Source organism: Grampus griseus, assembly GCF_964374135.1.
Source record: "Grampus griseus genome assembly, chromosome: 1".
Taxonomy (NCBI): domain Eukaryota; kingdom Metazoa; phylum Chordata; class Mammalia; order Artiodactyla; family Delphinidae; genus Grampus; species Grampus griseus.
In genome coordinates, this window is record NC_139017.1 from 156,305,055 (window position 1) to 156,327,366 (window position 22,312).

General features: G+C 51.7%; 1 protein-coding gene across 1 annotated transcript in view; it reads left to right on the forward strand.

Annotated features, from left to right (window-relative positions):
* Positions 1–273: 273 nt before the first annotated feature.
* The window catches only part of CSMD2 (CUB and Sushi multiple domains 2), a gene marked incomplete at both ends in the record, with an annotated part of 666,759 nt that continues 644,720 nt past the window's right edge, over positions 274–22,312 (forward strand). Inside the window, 1 exon segment of the mRNA XM_082658204.1 lies at positions 274–460. Coding sequence (XP_082514330.1) covers positions 274–460 — 187 coding nt within the window.

The window sequence follows — 22,312 nt, forward strand, 5'->3', positions numbered from 1 at the left end:
AGAAGCGGCTCCGGAGTGATTAATCCGGGGATAATTCACCCCCCCCCCGCCCCCCGGCGCGAACCCCCCGAAGCGGGATTGGAGCGAGTCATTTCCGAGAGCGCAGCGCGCCTCTCCCCGGCCGGGCGGACACTTGGTTCATTCCAGCCGCAGAAGCTCAGAGCTCCCGAGTACCGGGATTTTTTCCGAGCAGAAAAAAGCTCCAGAGCTCTCCTGACCTCCTTTCTCCTCCACTGCGAGGGGAGCCTCTCCCTCGGCGCTGCCGGTCGCGCCATGCCGCGCTCGCGGGGACGGAAGCAGGGGCGCTGCGGCTGCCCCGCGGGGAGGGCTCGCACCGAAGCCGGGATTTCGGCGCTTGTGCCGGGCGCCGGGAGCCGCTGGGGCCGTCCGCCGACACCGCCGCCGCCGCCGCTGCTGCTGCTGCTGGGCTGGGGGCTGCTCAGCACCTCGGCCGCCGCGGGTAAGTCCGGCCGCGCCGGGGAGCCGGCGGCCGCCGCGCGCCCCGCCCGAGCCCCGAGCCCACCCATCCACGACCCGGTCCCTGTCCCTTCCCCCCGCCCTCAGCCTTAACCTCCCGCCCTCTCAAACGCCGACCCTCCTGCTCAGCCTCGCCTCTGCCCCCCCCTCTTTTCCCCCACCCTCACCCGTCCTCCCCGCCATCCTCACCCTCACTGCTACCCACACCCCCAGCCGCAACTTGGCCGAATCCGGCCAGGGGGCCTGGGAGACAGACCATCCCCGCCCGGGGTTGCGGGGCTCCCGAACCGTGGCTTCAGTTTCTTCAGCCTCCCAGCCCCCAAGGTGCTAGGCTTTTCCCAGATAAACTTTCCTGGAGCCCTCCCCGCCTCCAGATCCTCGTTGGCACGCCCGTCCTGGGGGCTGGAGCGGAACGGCGCGCCCCCTCCCCATTTGCGCGTCTGCAGGGTCTACCCTTCCCTGCCCCCGCCCATTTCTCTCGCAACTGAAGCCCGCGCCCCCGCCGGAGCCGCCAGGAGACTGCGGCCGCCACCCCCCTCCCCAAGTGTCCCCCTCCCTGGGCGCTCTGGGCTGGGAGGGGGGTCAGCTGGGCGGGGGTCCAGAGCACGCCGAGCTGGAGGACTCAGGTGGGGGCTGGAGGGTGCTGAGCAACGGGCAGGCGGGGGCGGGGGTTGCGCCCGGGGGCAGGGGAGGGAGTGTCGCCGCCAGGCTCCGCGTCGCCACATTGCCTTCGGTTTCCACTCCGCGCCAAAGTGCCCTTTCCCGCGCCCTGCTGCAGCCGAGCGCCGGGTCTGCGGCAGCGGCGGCGCGGGCGGCGGGACCTGCTCCCGGCGACTGAGTCGGGGAGGCGGACAGACCTGGCGGGTGTGGCGAGTCCCGGAACTTCGCCGATGTGTGGCCGCAGCTTGCGGACCGGGAAGGCACGCGGACCTTGGAGAGAACCCAGTCCCCACTGGGAACCACTGGCCTCGACTGCTGCCCTTCCGCTTTACCCCCTGCACCCCTCCGAGGCTCAGCTCTAGCCACAGCCTAGAAAGTTCTGTGTCCCCGGGTGGGGACGGGTCCGACGGGCGATGCCTGGGGCCGCATTTTTATTTAGCCTGGAAGCTGACACCCACGGGGGGAGAAAACCCGTAACACCTGCTGCCCAGGCTTTGACTGAGCACCTCCGGCCTGGAGCTGTGTTGGGTTTTTTATTTACTTATTTATTTTGTTTTTTTTAAACCACCGATTGAACCTTTGAAGGCTTGGCCTCAGCCATCCGAGCCTCTAGGTGGTCCCTTTTTGGAAACTGCGACACTTCCCTGGCGAGCTCTTCTGTCCACTCTGGGCTCCAGCATCTTGTGAGCCAGTGCCCGCAGACCGTGTCGCCAGCTCCTTAGCCGGGAATGTTAGGGCTGCTGGTCGGGAAGGGCGCCCCGAGCCAGCCCTAGCTCTCCCATCCCTACTTGACCGGACTTTCTCAGGTTCCCCTAAGAGTCATAGCGGCCGACACCCAGAGAGGGGCGCCCGCGGTGCGCGCGCCTAGGAGCTCAGGCCTCGCGCACACCCACACCCACTGGGTGGCTGCACAGTTCACAACGACGCCGCTGGTCACCAGACTTGCCACATGAGAGGTGGGGGTACCGCTGGTACCGGCTGTCAGGCCTCTCAGACATGTGTCCAGGAGCGGCCCCTGCTCTGGCTTAGCAGACCTGAGATTACCCCTAATATGATCCACCTGGGTTTCTGGCTCGATTTGTCTCTGCCCCTTGGGCATGTCATCCCCCCAGGGAAAGAAGGCCGACTACCGGAGCTTGCACACTGCTGGGCTGTGTTGGAATCCTGCCTTGGAGAGATCGGTTGGCTTGCAGCTCTTTGGTTGGCAGAGAAGTTGGGGGTGGGAGTGCTGAACGGCTTGGGGGAGGGGGTGCTTGCTCTCTGGTGGGCGCGCTCTGCCTTCCCGTCCCGCATTTACATGTGGTGTTTGACCTTGCCAGCAGCAGAGATTTGGAAGTGGACTTGGTGACAGATGATGGCAGGATTTGGCACATTAGAGGGGGAAGCACATTTATTTTGTGTTCTCTTCATGCCGTTGACTTTAAAACATGCTCAGGACTGCGCCGTCTCCCTTCCTTGGCCCGGTGATGACTGGATAAAATGAATATAGGATTTGAGCCTGCCTTCAACTTGGACACTCACCCCTTCCATCTGTGCCCTCACACTTCCCCTACCCCCAGCCTCCCTAGAGACCTTCCAGCAGTTACCTCCTCCCCCTGGACGATAGATCAATCACTCTCCTGTCTTTTGTTTTCCCTAAACAACTTAATCTCTAACATAAAACAAGCCAACCAGACTTCTTGGCCCCATTGACCTTGTAGCTCCCATCCCATCTTTCCTTCTCGTTTACAAGTTAACTCTCTTCAGACGAGTCCTGAACTCACTTTCTCTGCAACCATTCACTCCCTGCTGACTGGCTTCTGTCTCCAGGACTGGAACTCTCTAGGAAAGATCACTGGGGACCCCCTTAATCGCCAAACCCATCTGCTTTCTCTTTCTTTACCTCTCTGAACTGTGAACACCTTGGATTACTTCTTTTAAAATTTCTCTTCCCTGGGCTTCCGGCACACTGTGCTTGGCTGATTTTTTCTCCTACCTCTTGGCCGTTCCTTCCCAGTTTCTAATAGTAGCACTTATTCCCCTCTTGAAAGTCTGGCTTCCTGCAGTGTTCCATTCCTTATGCTTTTCCTCATTTCCTTTCACTCCTCCCTGGGTGAGCTCATCCAGGCCCATTTCTTCCACTACCACACTCTGAAGCTTCCAGACAGATCTCTCCTGCCAAGATGCTTCTCCTGATATATGTTTATTGGCTTCCTAGCCCACGGAAGCTCTGGATCTAGACAGCCCGTAGAACCGGCTGACTGTTGGACATCTTCACATAGATGTTTCCCTTCCAAAGCAAACTCATTAGCTCTGCACCTAACCTCCAGTGTCCTCCATGCAGGCTGGTGGGACTGGCAGCTTCCCAGTTACCTAGCCGGGAACCTCAGGATCATCCTCAACTCCTTCCTTATCAGGTGGCCATCAAGTTCTGTCAGTTTCATGCTCTCAAATGTTCTCAAACCTGGCTACTTTTCTCCGAATTAAGCAGCTCTGAGCATCGAAAAGACTGTTATGCTTCCCATTTCCTTAATAAGTAATTTAAAATAAGGCAATATTAAAGCGTAAGGGTTTTTATACTTACGGTTTAAAGTTCTGATTTTTCCCATGCTAACCACTTCATTGCTTTAAAAGAAATCAAATATCAAATTAGTTTTTAAAAAATTCTCCCTGCTTTGCTTGTTTTCAGAGGCCTCTTAAAAACTGGAGCACTGACCATACCCAGTGTTTGATGACACTACTAACTGAATTGTATTCAAAGTAGTTATTTATCTGCCTCACGTATTGAAGTGTGAGCTTCCTGAGGGCAGGGACAGTGCTTTATTTCTCTTGGCCTCCCCAGCACCCAGCTCAGGACCTGGCATAGAATTGGTGGCTGATAGATGGTTGTTAAATCAGCAGATGATTTTTTAAAATATTTTTTTCTTGGACAGTTTACTAGGGGCTGATAAGCCTAAAATAATAGTTTTAGGGATCAAAGAAGCCAGTTGGTTTGCAGAGGTAATGCGACAACAAAGCCACCTGATCCCCAGTTGCTTTCCCTCCAGAACCAAATGTCACAGATTGGTAAGATAGCTCCTTAAGTTCTAGAACCAATGCAAGAACAAGCCCTAAGCATTACCCACCCCCCCACCCCCCCAGGAAAGGCATCAATGTATGGATTTGAACTTCCATTTGCAATTGAGCTGTGCGTTTATGGTTTTAAAAAAGAAACTGACCACAGCAGAGAGCGTTGACCATATCTTGGATTGGTGACAGTGTAGCTCTGTTGAAGGTGAGGCTAGAATGATGTGGAAAGGCACTGGAGAACCAGGTTGCCAGGGCTCGGACACTGCAAGGTTTGGGTGTGTCCAGAAGAGTCCAGCAGGTGGCTTCAGCGACACCAACTTGCCTCATGTGTCTCATCTGCCTCTGTTTCATCATCATTGTCATGCCAGCAGGATTTAGGGACTCTGATGGCTCAGCAGAGCCAGATGTTCGTTGTTGGAGAACTAGCTGATCTTCAGACCTCCCCAAGGCTCAGGCTGCCTGCCTGCAAAAGGGACAAGGCATCCCTGTGTTTTGGAAGGGATTAGAAATCAGAGATGCAACAGGTCCAGCACATACGTATTGATTGTGCCCATTGAATGCAAGATGGGGTTGGAACGGGAACACTGAGGACAGAGGACTCGGCCAGGAAGTCTGTGCACCCTCCCAATATCCTCCTCCACTGCTCAGAAAGCTGTACCCAGGGGAGTGACACTAACAGCTGATGTCTGTTGAGTCCTCACCATGTGCTGATGGCAACCCAAGCACTTGCATGTATTAATTCGACCCTCACAGCAACCCAGTGAGGCCAGTAATATTATTCTCCCCATTTTATCCACAAAGAAATAGGTTCAGAGGGGACACATAACTTAACCACACCACTAGTCAGCCAGAGATTGAACCCAGGCCTGCCTGACTCCAAATCCTTTACTGGTACCCACCCTGTTATCTGATTTCTAAGGAGACCCAGCTGGTGCTACCCCTGGACTCCTTCCACACAGGCTGCCTATGTCTGTCGTGCTTTTCCCACTGGGCTGTGTCCATCAGTTATGCTGTGATGCTTTTAGCACTTGAGCCTGGATCTCAACCTTCCAACTCCTCAAGCAGCCATGGTCCATCCATCTCCACCACAGCTCCTGGAGGGTGACTACAAAGCCGTCCTTGATTTGCTTCTAGTCCCAGGCACCAGTCTCGACTGAACTCTGCTGTGAACTCTCACAACCCAGGTTGTAAAACTCCTCGTATTGTAAAACTCATCAGGACATATCGGGATTTCTTGTTTAATGAGACAATGTCTGCCTTTCCCTAAGGCTCTATGAACTCAGGCGAGCAGTGTAGCCCAGATCACAGCACATAGCAGACACTCAATAAACACCTGGTGAAAGGATCAGAGGCAGGTTCTCTGGAGCCCAGGGTTCCCTTTCTCTATCACTGTCCTTTTGGACATTCCCAAGGCAAGGGGCTTGGAGGAGTGGGATGTGATGAAGGGGCATCCCCAGGTGGGAGGCGGCCCTATGTCCCTCTACATATTACCAACAATAGCTCTCCTTTACTGAGTGCTGGCTTAGTGCTTTATAGACATTCCTATTCAATCCTCACAACAATTCAGGTAGTATAATATCACATTTGAAGAGACTGAGACTCAGAAATTAAACAATTTGGCCAAGATTATAGAGCAGATAGGAGAGGAGACAGGATTGAACCTCAGGGCTTCCTGACTCTAGGGCCCATCCTTTTAATTCATGGAAAGCATCTGTCACAGTGCCGGACCTGTTGTTAGCATTCAGTGTATGTTAAATGCTGCCACTGCCTCTACTGCTACTACTATTGTCCACATGCTTTCTGCACCAGCCTCTTGGAATTATAAGAGAAACAGTTCTCATCCTTTGCCACTCTAAGATGCCACCAGATGGATCAGCAAGAGTCTTTCCTCTGCTCCTCCCACTGAAAGCACACTCCTAGGAACCTGGCCGACTCACCCACTTATCAGGCCTTGTTAGTACACCTCTTCCTGGAGGGGTGAAGAGGGCGGACCCTTTAGCTCCCCCTAGAGGTTGGAGAATGTCACTGACACTGCCTTCCTTGGGTTTCACTCTGAGTGGGATATGGCCTCCCAATCCCTCCTCTCCGTCTGCTACAGAGATTTTCCACGACAACAGGGGAACATCTGGGTGAACCTGAAAATGGAGGGTTACCTCAGAGTTTTCCACCTCACAGAGACACTGTCTCAGGATTCAGCGGCTTTGAATAGAATTCGGCTTCCCGTTGGGCCCACAGAAAGCAAAGGGTAGGCTATGCAATGTGGATTTCTCAACTTGAAAATAGTGGTGTGGTTCTTAGAGCTCTTCCCTGGTTCTTGTAAGTTAAGAGAAACATGAAACTCATATTTATTCTCTTTCTGGATGTGGGAGCTCAACCCCCTGGGCTATCTTTTCATACCCCACCTTTAAAGATGAGATTCTTTTTGGGGGGGCCTGTACAAATTCAAGACATAATAAGAATTACATACTCTTTAGAGCACGCTTTTGATTCCCTATCAGTAGATTAAGCATTTTGGAAGTTGTTTGAAAAAAAATAAAGATGAGATTCTGTATCTTTTTTTTCCCTCCTCTTCCACCCCAGTACACACTGAACTCTTAGATCTCTGGGGTCCTTTGGCTTTCTCATGTAGTTTCGCATGACATGAAGAATGGTCATGCCCTGTATACATTAAAAAATGAGAACTTTGGCCAAGCAGGAGATGGGAGGGGAGCGGGCAGGAGATGGGATGGGAGTGGATGGAATGGAATATGATGGGGTGGAATTGGAGAAACAGGATAATTTGAGATGGATTGAGATGAAGTAGGAAGGAGTGAGTTGGGGGAGGATCAAGCATGGGTTGGGATGTATATTGGGATGGAACAGATAGAATGAATAGGGATGGACTGAGATGGGTGGTGGAATGAAATGGAATAGGATTGAGTAAAATATGATGGTTTGAGGTGGAATTGGGAGATATAGTGTTCGGGGGATTGACTGGGATAGGACGGAGTGAAGTGGGATAGGATTGGGTCAGAATGGATTGGGATGGGATGGGATGGGGTGGGATAAGATGGGATGGGTGGAGTTGAGTTGGGGTAGAGTGGGACGATCGGGATATGGTAGAGTGGAGTGAATGAGTTGTGGTGGGATGGGGTGAGATGGGGGTGAGTTAGGATGTATTGGGGTGGCTTAGGTTGGGTGAATTGGGAGGGGATACGGGAGATGTAGTGGGATTATATAACCAATTGAGTGGGCACTGTGAAGAAATGGGAAGTAAAGGAGGGTACCAGAAACAACCTAACCTGCTTCACCTTATTGTAGCATCTTCATCTTCCTCCCCAGAACTCCTCAGTTCCTCATTTGCCTGAACTGTGAAATTTCTAGCAGATAGAAAGTCCCCATCAGCCCTTGGTTCCACACTGGTGTCGATTCTAAAATGCTGATGGCTCCGCTCTCTGCTATTAGGGGTCATTCTTCAGGGAGAAATTGGAAGTCCTGTGTGGCCACCACCATGAACCCTAGCAGAGAAATGTGCCAGGCACAAGGCAGGAGCCCCAGTGCAGCCCTTGTCAAGCCCAACATCAGAGAAGGGCACTGTGCCCACCCTGGAGCTAGCGGGGTGGCTGTACCCACAGAAAGCAAAGTTCTGGATAGTGTAGGGGTTCACCTCTGTGGTCCCCTCTTTTGAGGAGTTTCCCCACTGGAAACTGCCTTTCACTTTCTACCTATTTGTTTCTTATTGTTGGAAAATTTTAAACTGAATTGAGCTCTAAGGAGATGTCAATTCTGCCCTTGAAAATCATCGTTATAAGGCACTCTTGTGGTGCTAAAAATAATGTCTGTGTAGTTAAATCACTGACAGCACCAAGATAACTCTTAGAAACTTATTTGAGAATCTCCCACGTGGTCTGGAGCAGAAAATAAGGGCTCATATTGCGGCGCAAATAGCCTTCCTCCCTGTCCATGTCTCATTTATACTCAAGTGCAATTATAATCCAGAAACCTCAAAAAATTATGTGTCCTTGGTTTTCAAATAGGCAATAGAATAAGGTCCATTATTAAGTAGCTACATCTATTCATTGATGGAAAGTAAGCAGGTGTGACAGTTGCAACTTGAAAGGGAGAAAGCAGAAACTTTGAAATAGACCATTTGAGATACAAGCGAATTATCAGAGATTGCCTAGGCATTTTGTGCAGGGTGATTGATAACCCTTTCTGGGATGAGCAAGGGTGGTAGAGTCGACTCAGGCCCCGGGAGGTTTGTCTGCGGGTTGCTGCCTAACTCCCCACCCCAGCCTGAGTCTTACCACCTCCTGCCCTCATCACTCCTCCATCACCGTGTCACGGGTAGGAGTCAAAGGTGGAGAGAGGCTCAGAGACTGGGTGAGGCTTGGTGATGGTGCCTGGGATTTCTGGCACATTACTTGGCAACAAAAAGGAGATGAGAGTTTAATGATTTATTTTCAATCCATGGCCAACAAGGACCTACTGTATAGCACAAGGAACTGTGCTCAATATTCTATAATAACCTAAATGGGAAAAGAACTTGAAAAAGAATAGATACATGTATATGAATAACTGAATCACTTTGCTGTACACCTGAAACTAACACAACATTGTTAATCAACTGTACTCCAATATAAAATAAAAATGAAAAAATAAAATAAAATGTTTCTAGCATGAAAACGGGCCCTGCGAGGATGGCATCCCTCCCCCCAGGGACCCGTGTTGCCCTGCTCTCCTGGCCTTTGTCTTTTGTGCAGTCCTAGAAGGGTTGAGCCATGGCAGATTCATAGCTGAAAGGAACACGTTCTGATATATTTGATATGTTTCTTGAACTTTGGCCTGAGCGTCAGGAAACTAGTCTTCCAGCCTTGGTCATGCCTCTGCATCTCATTTCTTCTTCCTGGGCCTGACTTCCTTGCCTGTAAAGTGGAGATAATAATACCCACCTTGTCTATGTAATGCTGATAATGGGCATTATTTAATCAACAAAACAGAAAGGACCCAGAGATTTTAGAGTAGGTCACCAGTGTAAGCCGCATCCGATGGGAGATCCTGCCCCGTGGCCAGGCCGGCTTGGCATGCCAGGGATGGGAATCTCACTACGTTTGCAGACAGCCTGCTTGGCTGTGCCTCAGGGCGCAGGGGCAGTGGATGGAGGAGGGTGAACTCACTCAGCTTCCTGGCCTGTATCCATTCTGACCCTCCAAGTGGCTGATCCTGAGAAATTGAAAGGGAGGACATGAACAGTTCCCATCCACCGCCCATCAGGTATCTGCTGCAGCCTCCTCCCTTCCCACCCACCCGCCTACCCCGGGGCAGCATCACGAACTCAGGCCGGGAGAGGTGATTGCTAGGGCTTCATATTCACTAAGACATCCATCCAGGGGACAAGATTTGCCCCGAGGCCTTTTAACTCTAGCAAGATGGAAATTCCCTGTGTTTGAGGACCACTGGGACTCACATCTCCTGTGACATTTTGTTCCAAGAAACACGGAAAGAGGAAAATGTAACAAGGATAGTTTTCCTGGTCATGTGGAAGGCACTGCTGGGTGTTTTTTGGTTTCTGCTTTTTTCTTTGAGCATGACATGGAATTAACCTACCCTCAGATCATGACACTTCATAATCATCTATCTATGAAAGGCTCCTTTCTTGTTTTATTTTAAAAAATTTCCTTCCTTTATCCCCTATCCCAAGGCAATTGTTGCCTTCTCCCATCTGTACCCACTCTAATATATTTGATATATATCTTGAAATATGCATGGATCCTTATAAAATATGTAAGGTTGTTTTGTGTGCATATGTAAATTTACATAAATGATAGTGAACTATAAATTTCATCAAGTGTCTTGCTTTATTGACTTAGCACTATATTGTATAGATCTAGCCTTGCTCCTTGTATGTGTCTAGTCCTTCACTGCACTATGAGCTGTGCGTCCATCACATTGTATATATCCACTCCCCCTGGGAATAAACCCCTGGCTTGTCTGTAACTCCTCCTGACTACACATGAAGCTCTGGAGAACATCCTTGTACATTCTCTCTTGGGACCCCGTGTAAGAATAACTCTGGGCTATACAGAGTGGACGATTGGGATTCCTGAGTTAACATGTTGATTTTCTATGATATGCCATAATATTTTCCAGAGCAGCTGAGCTAGGGCTCATTTCCACCAAGAGTGCACTAGAGTTTCTGTCTCCCCATGTCGTTACCAATACTAATATTGTCCACCTTTATAATTTTTTTCCATTCTGATAAGTTTAAAGCGCCATCTCGTCGTTTTGTTTTGTTTTGCATTGCTCTGATGACTAGTAAGTTTGACTATCTCTTATATGCTTGTTGGCTATTTGAGCTTCTCTTTTTGTGAATTGCCTAGTCATATTCTTTTCCTTTTTTTTTCCGGTACGCGGGCCTCTCACTGTTGTGGCCTCTCCCGCTGTGGAGCACAGGCTCCGGACGCGCAGGCCCAGCGGCCATGGCTCACGGGCCCAGACGCTCCGTGGCATGTGGGATCCTCCCAGACCGGGGCACGAACCCGCGTCCCCTGCATCGGCAGGCGGACTCTCAACCACTGCACCACCAGGGAAGCCCTCTTTTCCTATTTTTAAATTGGATTTCCTGTCTTAATTTAGAAAAATCTGGGTTTGATTTTCAGGAGTTCCTTTTATATTCCAGATACTGCCCTCTGTCAGTTTTAGAGATTACAGATAACTTCTCCCAGTCTTTCATCTATTTTGTTTATGATGTCTTTCTTTGGACAGAGATGCTTCATTTTGAGGAGGTCAGATTCATCAATGTTTTGTGGAAGGCAGAAGTTGGGATACACAGCTGCACTGATGAGCTAAGGGGCAGGGTGGGCTCCCAGGCCCACCTGAGTCCATCCTTCTACAGGGGTGGCTCTGTATGGAGGGCTTTGAGCAGCCCCAGAGCCTTCCTGTCCATACTGGGGCCCCAGTTCCTATAGGAGGTCTTTCTTCTGGCTCAAGGCACTGTGTTTTAGAAGGTGCCAGTTAAACTACAAATAAATTACTGGATGGGTGCCACACTTAGAGAATGTGAGGGATTACTTAGCCCTTCAGCAGGCATTTATAGAGGGCCTGTGCTGGGCCTGAGCTCTCAGATGCATTGGGGACCATAGACAAGTTTCAAAGATAAGGGTACATAAGAGAGACAACTGCCCGCATATTCATAGCAGCATTAGTCATGATATCCAAAAGGTGGAAATAACCCAAGTGTCTATTGATGGATAAATGGATAAACAAAATGTGGCATCTACATGCAGTGTAATATTATTCACCCTTAAAAAGGAAGGAGAGGGCTTCCCTGGTGGCGCAGTGGTTGAGAGTCCGCCTGCCGATGCAGGGGACACGGGTTCGTACCCCGGTCCGGGAAGATCCCACATGCCGCGGAGCGGCTGGGCCCGTGAGCCATGGCTGCTGAGCCTGCGCGTCCAGAGCCTGTGCTCTGCAACGGGAGAGGCCACAACAGTGAGAGGCCCCCGTATTGAAAAAAAAAAAAAAAAAAAAGGAAGGAGATTCTACATTCTACAACTTGGATAAGCCTTGAAGACATTATGTTAAGTGAACTAAGCCAGTCACAAAAGAACAAATACCGAATGGTTCCAGTTATATGAAGTAGAGTAGTCAGGTCCACGGAGACAGAAAGCAGAACGCTGGTCGCTGGGGCTGGGGGTTGGGGGCTTGAAGGGAATGGGGGTTGTTTTCTTAATGGATAGCGTCTCAGTTTTGCAAGATGGAAAGTTCTGGAGATGCACGGTGCTGATGGTTGCACAACAATGTGAAACACCTTAACGCCACTGAACTGTACACTTAAAAATGGTTGACGTGGTCACTTTTAGGTTATAGATATTTTGCCACAGTTAGAAAAAACGAGGGGTAACTCTCCAGACTCCAGGGGTCAGGAAGGTCTCCTAGAGCAGGTGATGTTTAGGCTGAGACTCGCAGGATAGATCGCAGAGAGCAGATGGAGAGAGGCAGCAGGGGGAAGGATTCCAACAATGGAAACATACCCGTACAGGCTCATGGTTGGGTGGAAGTGAGGCATGTTCAAGGTCTGGAAGTAGCTCAGTGTGGCAAATAAGGGCCATGAAGAGTCTAGAGGGTTTGGAGCAGGGGTGTGGCCCCATCAGCTTGGTTTGCTGGTGCAGGTCTTGAAGGAATGCGGTGATGTTGAGGGCAGGGTGCGGACCAGGGCACTGCTGGGGAAGGCAGGTCTTGGTGCCCCTTGGGGAGAGGTCAGCAAGGAGGATATGAGGGCATCCTCTTCCTTCCTCATTTTTTTTACCCTGTTCCCCACCTTCCCAGAGAGGGTAAAACAACTGTCAAAAGTCCATGAAACCCACGTAATAACTTGTGGATTGTAAATCACAGTTCTGTTAATCCTGCCTCAGTGAGAACATCCCACAACTTTCTGCAAGAAAGAAAGTTAGAACAGTTAATCTACCTGCTCGGGGATGACTCCACAGGCCGTTTCAACATCCCATCTCCTGCGGAGACCTGCTGTACTCTATCTTGTCCAGGTCGCGTGTGCCCCTCCACATTTTGGTCAGTCTGCGCCCCCTGGTCCACCTCCTCTCCTCTTCTGACCTCTCCAGTTATCTCCTGCCCCTTTCCTTTCCTGCTCCCTCCTTTTCCCAGTCCTGTTATTTTCCTGACACCAAAAGTCTTCATTCTCATTGTAGAGTCATCCTCCCACCCCCAGCCTCACCATCAATTTGAGCCTCCTCCTGACCTTTGACCTTGTTGCCTCCACCCCCTCCTCACCTAGGACCTGCCCTCTCCATGCCCTTTCCTTTAGCCAGGCTTCAGCCGACCAGCTCTGTCAGCAAGGAGGATTTTCAAGGCTTTTAGCTGCTCCCATCTGCTTAGGACCAGTGGGGCTGGGTCCTTTGGACATTCACTGAGCTCCCAGTGCAGTGGCCCTGGCCTGGGGATCAGGGATACAAATACCATTTAAAACCAAGTGCCTTCCCCAAGGACAGTTACAGGCTCCTAAAGGCCCAGGGAACTGTGAGAATAGAGGAGGGGGAGGGGCAGCAGGGCAAGCTTCACCTAGGGGTGTAGGCAGGCTCTCCAAGAGTGAGCAGGCGTCTGGAGGAGGATAATATGAGGGTAGGAGGTCCTAGGTAGAGGGAGTGGCCTGGACGAAGGCTTGAGGCAGGAAGCTGTGTCAGGAGATGTCAAGTTTGCATGCCCCTCCATCAGCATCATTATCATGGAAGCTGGCATCGGTCCTTTAGGGAACTCTCGGGAGATGCTGAGAGCTGTACTTTCCCCTCCCTAAACCTTGTGGCATTCCTAAGAAGGTGATGATTTTGCAGTTGAGGAAACTGAGATTTAAGGAGATTACGTTACTCGCCCAAGACTAGACAACAGGGAGGGAGAGAGCCTGGATTTAAACCTCGTCTGATTCTGGCACCCACAGGCTTAACAACCACTGTTGTACCCAGGTTTCTCAGTTACAAATGTAGATTCCCAGGCCCTCCCTGGATCTTGTGAATCAGAGTATCTCGGAGCAGGGTGTGGAAACTACATCCCTAATAAATTCCCGTTATCACTATTATGCACATTAAGTCTGTCTAGGAACCTCTTAGGCAAACAGCTCCCGATGCCTGAAGGTGGAGCCCAGAGGAGATGGGCCTTCAGCCATCCACTCCTCTGCAATGACCGTGGCCTTGACCTCACCCAGGAGTCAACAGAGGAAGGGCTTCCTGCTTCCCCTCCCCACTCCTTTCCTCTCAGCTCTGCCCTGGTGGAGCTGGGACTCCGGAGGTGACCAGATGAGTGCTGCTGAGATTCGGTGGCCCCCAAGAAGAGGCTGGGGAAGCATACTGGCCCCACAGGCCTGCATCCCATACCTGAACTGCTTAGCACACCTAACAGAAGGCCTGTTGGTCCGGGTGGGCCTGACAGCTCTGAGCTCCTGATTTACCACGTCCTTCCACCAGCCCCTGGTTTGTTAGGTGAGAAAGCAGGACACTCAGGGGAGTCTTATCCTCAACTTCCTTGTGTACTAACTCCTATTATTCCAGATTTAATACTTGAAGAGCGGACACAAAGCGCTGAAGGGCCGTTTTCCTGGGGCCTGTTGCTGGCAGCCAGCTGTATCTTCGGACAGAGGCGACACAGGCAGGCTGAGGCGGGGTGCCCAGTCGTGGTCAGGGCAGACGGGGAGGGCTCCCAAGGGTGAGGCCAAGGCGTCCAGGTTTGTTCCTGGCTGGAGCAGGACTCAGCTGCCAGGGGAGGGGCTCTAGCCCAGTGGATGGACATTTAGGGAGTCTGTTGTCCCTGTGAGGAGCCAGGGACTCTGCAGAGAAACCTAGGCAAAGGGCCAGTTATGCAAATAGGGATGCTAAGACAGGAAGTACAGAAGTACAGAGACTCTGGGAGGCCAGGGGGTCGGGGGGAAGGGGGTAGAGGGGGTCATTCATTCATTCATTCATTTGGCCAAGTGTTTCTTGGGTTTCAGGAAGTCGGGTAGGGACTATTAAATGAGTGCCCTGAGAGAGAAAGATTTCATGATCAGATGAATTTGGGAATCACTGGACCTCTGGTTTCCAATGTGTGGCCCAAGGCTTTGCCGGGAAGCTTCATAGAATTGCAGCTTCGCTGTCCTGCCCGTAGAGGTGTATGTTTGCCTGGCTCTCAGCATGCAGCTTTCCTACCCCTTGTTCGTATAAATCTGTGCCCCACTGACAAGCGTTTGGGTTCTTTTATTCACCGCTGTGTCCCTAGCACCTAGGACCGTGCCTGGAGCAGGGGAGACGCTCAGTCAATGTTGATTGAGTGAATGAATGCTCACCAGGTGATTGTCAGGTCCAACTGAACACCCTGGAAGCTGCTTTCTGAGCAGCAGAGACACAGTGCAGATTTCCTTTCTGTTTTCTGTTGCTGTATCAGATACAGCTGATGTCCTAAGGTGAAGAATTGCTGAGACGCTTGGGCGAGGGGGTGGTGGAAACTTTTGATGCAGAGCAGTGAGATAGCTGCTTTGTGCCAGCCTGTGTTTCAGGACCATCCTGATGTGGCTGGAATCTTTGAGTTGGAAGCCATTGTTAAAAGTCAATGTTTTGAGAAGTGTTAGCTATTAACACCTTAGTAAAAAAATGAACTGATCAGTCTGGAGCGATTAGGGTCAGATAAGGTGGTAAAGGGTAAATTTGTGTGTATCGGGACCCACCCAATGTCCCCAGGCCTCAGATTTTGAACCTAGGAGTCAATCTGACCCAACCTCGTTCCTCTCTTTTTTTTTTTTTTTTTTTTTTTTTTTGCGGTACGCGGGCCTCTCACTGTTGTGGCCTCTCCCGCTGCGGAGCACAGGCTCCGGACACGCAGGCTCAGCGGCCATGGCTCACGGGCCCAGCCGCTCCACGGCATGTGGGATCCTCCCGGACTGGGGCACGAACCCGCGTCCCCTGCACCGGCAGGCGGACTCTCAACCACTGTGCCACCAGGGAAGCCCCCTCTCTTTTCTCTTGATCCGGCTCTTGTTGGCCTCTCCCACTCAGCTCAGTCCTGGTGTGTCCTTCTTCTGGCTCTGTGCCCTGAACCACAGGCTCCGTCTGGGACTGTTCTCATCTCTGGGGCAGCCTCACCCACTCATCCCCCCGAACAACCTTGTTTCCTACATCACAGAAAAATTGACACTAAAGGAAACAAGTGCATGAACCTTGCTGCTGAACTGGGGTAGGAAAGCCCCCAGGATGCTGTGCCCTGCGCTACCCAGGAAGTTGCTGCTGTAATTGGCTAATTGGCGTCCCTGCTTCCCATTTCTCTAACCCCTCCCTCCTCTGTTTCCTTTCCATTAGCCCAGAAACACACTTTGTTTTCATCTTAAAAACACACTAAACACCACCCCTTCCTTGACTCGGCACCTGCTTTTGACTGTCTCCCCGTCTCTCTCCTTCCTTTCCTGGTCTGGCTTCCTGAGAGAGTGTCTGCCAAGGTACTTCTCAACCCCTGTCATCTGGTTTCCACACGCCCCACTCCGGCGGAACTGCTCCAGTCCAGGGCACCACATGACTTCGTATTTTCCAAATCCAAGCCTCTCTCTCCACTTCTAGACCTTTCTCAGTCCTTCCACAGCCTGCCTCTTGCCCTTCCATCTGCCTTCTCCCCTCTTCAGCATCTGACACTGCTCCTCATTTCCTCCCATTTACAATTTGCTGTCGTATTATTGTTCCCAGGCCTTAGCTGACCTCTCTTTTTAGTCTACATTCATTTCTTCCTGTGGCTTTGTGCCACTGTCCAAATGCTGATAATCTCCACATCCCACATTTAGGTGCAGACCTTGCCTCTGAACTCCAGAGCTGCATACCACGCGGCCGATCCTTGGCCCCGCACTCAGCATGCCATCTACTGAATTCTGCCTTTCTGTTGTCACCTGCGTCACGCCCCTTACCCCCAGCAGTCTCACCATCCCATATTCTTTTGTGTCTCACCTCCATGCATCTTCCTAAGCCAGAAGCCTGGGCATCGTCCTTGAATTCCACCCCTACCCATTCCCTTCCACTAATCCAGTCTTGTGGATTCTACCTCCCCAATAGCTCTCCAGCTTCCCTACAGTCTCACTAGCGCTGCTGAGGCGCAGGCCTCCATCTTTGCTCCTGGACACTTGGGACCCAGCATTCTGGCCTTGACAGTGGCAACCCTTTGGTCTCCCACAGCCATTCTTGTCTTCCTCCGGTTGATGGTGCACGGTTTGGTAAGAGAGACACAGGAGAGTGGCTTTACTCTCTGGATGGAAGGGGAAGGACAAGACAAAGGTCAGTGAGATGTTGGCGCCCCTTGAAGAAGTAGCAAAGACTCTGAAACTCTTGGGATAAGAGTGGGTCTTGGGAGGAGTTTAAGCTGATGAGCCATGGACAGCTGTTCCTGTCACCCCCTCCCTTCCAGGGTTCTGACTGATGGGGTGTAAGGACAAAGAGTGTCAGTTGAGAGGAAGGGAAAGTACTGATTCATTTATTAATAGCTGGGCATGTGCCTGACACCCCTTGAGGCACTGGCTTTTGGTCCATCATGTTGGAGAGCATGGCTCAGGCCTGAGCCCCGTGGTGCTTTTTTTTTTTTAAGGTGTTGGGGGTAGGAGTTTATTAATTTTTATTTTATTTATTTTAGCTGTGTTGGGTCTTCGTTTCTGTGCGAGGGCTTTCCTTAGTTGTGGCAAGTGGGGGCCACTCTTCATCGCGGTGCGCAGGCATCTCACTATCGCGGCCCTCTTGTTGCGGAGCACAGGCTCCAGACGCGCAGGCTCAGTAGTTGTGGCTCACGGGCCTAGTTGCTCCATGGCATGTGGGATCCTCCCAGACCAGGGCTTGAACCCGTGTCCCCTGCATTAACAGGCAGATTCTCAACCACTGCGCCACCACAGAAGCCCCCCCCGTGGTGCTTTTCATGTCCCACTGTGAGGGTAAATCTCGGGAACTGAGCACTCGAGATCCTTGACAGAATCAGGACTGGGAAAGGGTCGACAGCGTACACTCAGCGCCCCCTTTCCCAGCCGGCTCTCAGCACGAGAATGACGGGCTTGCTCTACGCAGGGGTTTTAGGTAGGACGGGGGCCATCTGGTGGACATGCTTTGCCTTTTAGTCCAGTGCCCCTGCCCCCTGGGGGAAAGGGAGATCCGCCCTCCTCTGTGGGCTGAGGCTGCGTGCTGAGAGGCAGGGGACCAGGCTCCTAAACGCCTCCCTCTCTCAACACAGCCCAACTTTGTTATGACTGAGGACATGCTCCTGTTCTCCGAGTTCCTACCAAGAAACTTGTGTATCAAGGCACTGTTTCCAGCAGTCTGCATTTATCGAAAGGGGCATGGATTCTTTTCCCCATTTTTACTCCTAAAAGAAATATGTAACTGCCAGTTGTTTCGGGTCCGTTGGCCCTGATCGGCTCTCTCCCCACATCCCACCCACCCCGAAACAGTTACAGGGAAACTGTGCCACGGGGTCAGAACAAGTGCAGGAGGCCCAGGCTTCTTTTCTGTTCTGCCCTCACACGGAGGTGGGCAAAGCCACATCCAACCTGTGGAAAGCCTCTCTGTTCCAGAGCCCCAGGCTCCTTCCCACCTTCTCGTGGCCTCAGTCTTCCTTCATTTCTCACACGCTGTCTGAGTTGACGCCCTGACTTCTAACATGGGTGGTTCTGATCTTCCGCCCTGGGAAAAGGCATCTTCTTGGGAACTCACTCTTACTCCCTTTATCTATGGTTGAGACACTCCCATTCATTCCCAAATGCACCTCATTGCATTTCTCCTTTCAAAGCAGCAGACAGTCCTGCCAAGGGGCTAAGGTTTCTCAGGAGGCCCTAGGCAGAGAGACTGGGGAAAACAACATCCCTTAATTGTCAAGCCTGTGGGCTCCATCCCACCAATCAGAATGGACAAAGGGCAGCGTGACCTCACTGACTGGGACGAGTTCCAGCCCGAAGCAGACACTTGGCATTTATTTGCCTGTGCATTTTGATGGTGGATAAATGCAGTTTCTGTTAGGCTCTTTGAAGTATTGAAAGTAACTCGCACACTCTCATTACTGCCTTTGAAGACACGTAGGGGTCTGGGAACCCCAGGCAGGGCCGTGAGCTTGTCCAGTACCTCCTCTGCACCCTCGCTGCCACGCCTTGCTTCCCCTCTCAAATTTGGAACCAGACAGAGTGAAAAACAACAAGAGGAGTCAGATGGAGAGATCAAAATGTCAGCTCATTACTGATGGAGCTGGTTGGAGAATGTGGCATTGGATATGCGGCCAAAGTGGCTTGTTAATACATCACTCTTGAATGGGAGAAACTTACCCACCCATTCAGGGGCAAAAGGGGACAACCTGGGGCCTCCCTCACAGGGGCCAAGCCTGCTGGACTAAGTTTAGGGTGGTGCGAGGTGGGTGGGGCTGAGCTGAGCTCGCCAAGCTCTCCCCCCCCGCAACTCACTATTTAGACAAGTCACTCCCCTCCTGCAGGGGGCGAGAGTGAGGGGTCAGGGAGACCAGAGAAATATGCGTGTGCGGTACTTTGTCCTCTGGGGCATGGAGTGGGAACGTTCTCCCCTCTATGGAGTTGGGGCTTGGGTGAGCACGTACTCTCCTACCTGGCCGTGTTGGATCTGGGCCAGAGCAGGTCAGCATCGCCTGCAGCTTGGGGGAGCAAACATGCCTGTCCCTCCCACCCTGGAGGGATGGTTGGAGCCCCATCCACTTTGGGCGCAGCTACGGATGCCAGCCAGCCTTGGAGATTTCTCAGAGCCCTTACCCAGACCTAGAGGAGATGTTGACTGAGACATTGATCGTCTGGCCCGCTTATCTCTGTGACATATTTAAATAAGAAAATAAATTGTTCATTTTTCTTTTCCTTCCGTCATCTCCTGGAAGAGTAGATGGAGAATGTGCTTCATCCAGGTGAACTGTAGGAAGTGGGACTGCTGTTTAAACGGCCTCTGCTCTGCAGCCAGACCTGATTCTCCTTGGTTAACTTCTTGATAGAAACTGATGTCAGTTTACGGCCAGGCACCATACATTTGCTTTGCAGATGAAGGACAAAAATTGAGTGGAATAATAGGTCCAAGGCAAGAGGAGCAGTTGGGGTATGACGGGGAAAGTTACTAGCCTAACAGTAGAAATACCAAGACTTTTTCCTTTTCTCATCCTCCCTTCCCCTCCCGTCTCCTTCCCTCCCCTTCCCTTCCCTCCCATCTTTTTCCCTTCCTTCCATGCATCTGTACATGCATTCAGCCATGTTGTGTTGAGCTCCCACACTGTTCTGGACTCTGTATGGGGTTCTGGTACCTAGAGGTGATGACATGTATAGTTTCTGTCCCCCCAGCCCCACCCCCTAAGCTTTCATTCTTTCTAATGTATCACCACTGGGGTGGACAGATAACTGAGCATAACTTAAATGCGATGTGATGAGTACCACAATAGAGTTTAGCATGGGACTGGGATGGGGGTAATGGGAGGACAGAGGAAGGGCAGGAATCCAACCAGGGACCACTAGGGATAACTTCCTGGATAGATGTTGAAGGTAGAGCCGACAGGGTCCAGTGGGAGTTGGTCTAGGGAAGACAGAGAAGAGTAACCTGTGGCTTCTTGACCTGGTAGCGATGGTGGTCATGGGCCGGAGGCCGCTTGTTGCGGGTGATAGTGTGTCGCCTGGGTGGGATGTCTGTGTGATTCTGATTCTGTGTTGGGCACATCGCTGTACACAGTCACTGGGCAGCGAGACCCCACTGAGCTAGGTCGTATAGTTATTCCCATTTTATAGAAATAGAAACTGAGGTTTGGAGGAATGAAATTACTTGTCCAAAGATCATATAGCGGGTAGAGGATGGAGCTGCGACCATTGCTACCACATAGCGCCACCCATGCAGAGTCTCTTGACAGTGGTTCTACAGCTGTTTCCACCACAGCACACAACCCAGGATCCCTGGAGAGAGTCCTACACTGGCACGAATCACAAACTGTTTTTGTTATAATCGTGGTGATAACATTATCTTCATGTCTGCAGTTTCTCCTATGAGCCACTGTGCCAGTCATTTTATTTACACCATCTAATAGACATCTAACAACAGGCTTGTAAGATAAATGACATTATTACCCCCATTTTGCAGATGGGCAAACTGAGGCTCGGTGACGTTACTAATGGCTCAAGGTGATACACGGTGTCGAGCAGCACATTATTCACTTCCCCCTCTGCAATTTCACACAAGAATGGAGGCAAGGGGCCGTTCTTGTCTTATTTTCACTCCCTGCACATATTCCTGTCACTTTGAAGCCTCAGTTTCCTCATCTGTATTAAGGGGACAGTCATTCCTGCCTGCCTTGAACAGAGACGGTGGCAGGCTCACCAGGGCCTTGTAAAGGCCTATTTCATTGGACCTGTAAGACGCTTGTAGCTGAAGTTCAGGGCGCTCATCTCCCGAGGGCTGGGTGTCTGTCTGGGGAGAGACTGGGGACGTCGAGAGGAGCCACTTGTGGGCCTCGGCCCCCGGGATGAGTTCTCTGATCTGATCTGACTGATCTGATTGTTCAGATCCATCGTTTCTTGGACATGGACACCAGATGTGGAAGGATAAGAACATCTTTGGAGGCAGATGGGGCAGGTGGGACAGGATGACCCCTGTCTCTTCCCCAAAGGCCACGGCAGCACAAGGAAGGTGCAGAGAGGCTGCTCGGGGACACTTCAGGGCTCACAGTAATGGGCCTGGCTCTGCGCAGTGTTACCAAGGTGGTCGGATGCCGTTCCAGCCTTGAGGAGCTCACATCGCTGTGGGGAGGCACGCGTGGAGCACACAGTGCAGCGTGATGCCCGGAAACCCGGCGGGCATCCTCCACGCCTCCCTTTGTTGTTTCCTTCCCCCCACAGTCAAGCCATGAGCCAACCCTGCTGGCTGCACCTTCGAAATACATCCAGGATCCACCCCCTCCTACCATTTCCATCACAGCCCGGAGTCTGAGCTGGCCTCTCCTTTGCCTGAACTCCTGCAGGCGCCCCCTCTGCGGGTTCCCTCCTTCGACTCTTGCCAGCCCAACAGCTGGGACGCTTTGAACAGTGTCATCGGATCATTCATTCCTCTGTGCTGAACCCTCCAGTGGCTCCCATCATGGTCAGAAATAAGTCAAAGTCCTTCCCACATTCTTGCCCCGGCTTCCTGCCTGACCTCATCTCCCCTGACACTTGCCCGGCTTACTCTGCTCTGGCCAGTGGCTCCCCTGCTGTTTGTTAGACAAACTGGCCGTGGTTCAGTGGTCTTGGGCTCAACATCCCCAGATAGCCACAGGGCTCAGCCCATCGCTTTCATCAACTCCTGCTCAGTTGTCACCTCCTTGGAGAGCCTCCCTGATTCCCTTATCCTTTACTTACGCTGCCTTAGGATTCTTCATAGTCTTTTTTTTTTTTTTTTTGCGGTACGTGGGCCTCTCACTGTTGTGGCCTCTCCCGTTGCGGAGCACAGGCTCCGGACGCGCAGGCTCAGCGGCCATGGCTCACGGGCCCAGCCGCTCCGCGGCATGTGGGATCTTCCAGACCGGGGCGTGAACCCGTGTCCCCTGCATCGGCAGGCGGACTCTCAACCACTGCGCCATCAGCGAAGCCCCATAGTCCTTTTAATTGCCTGACGTATTGTACATGCATTTCCCCCCCATT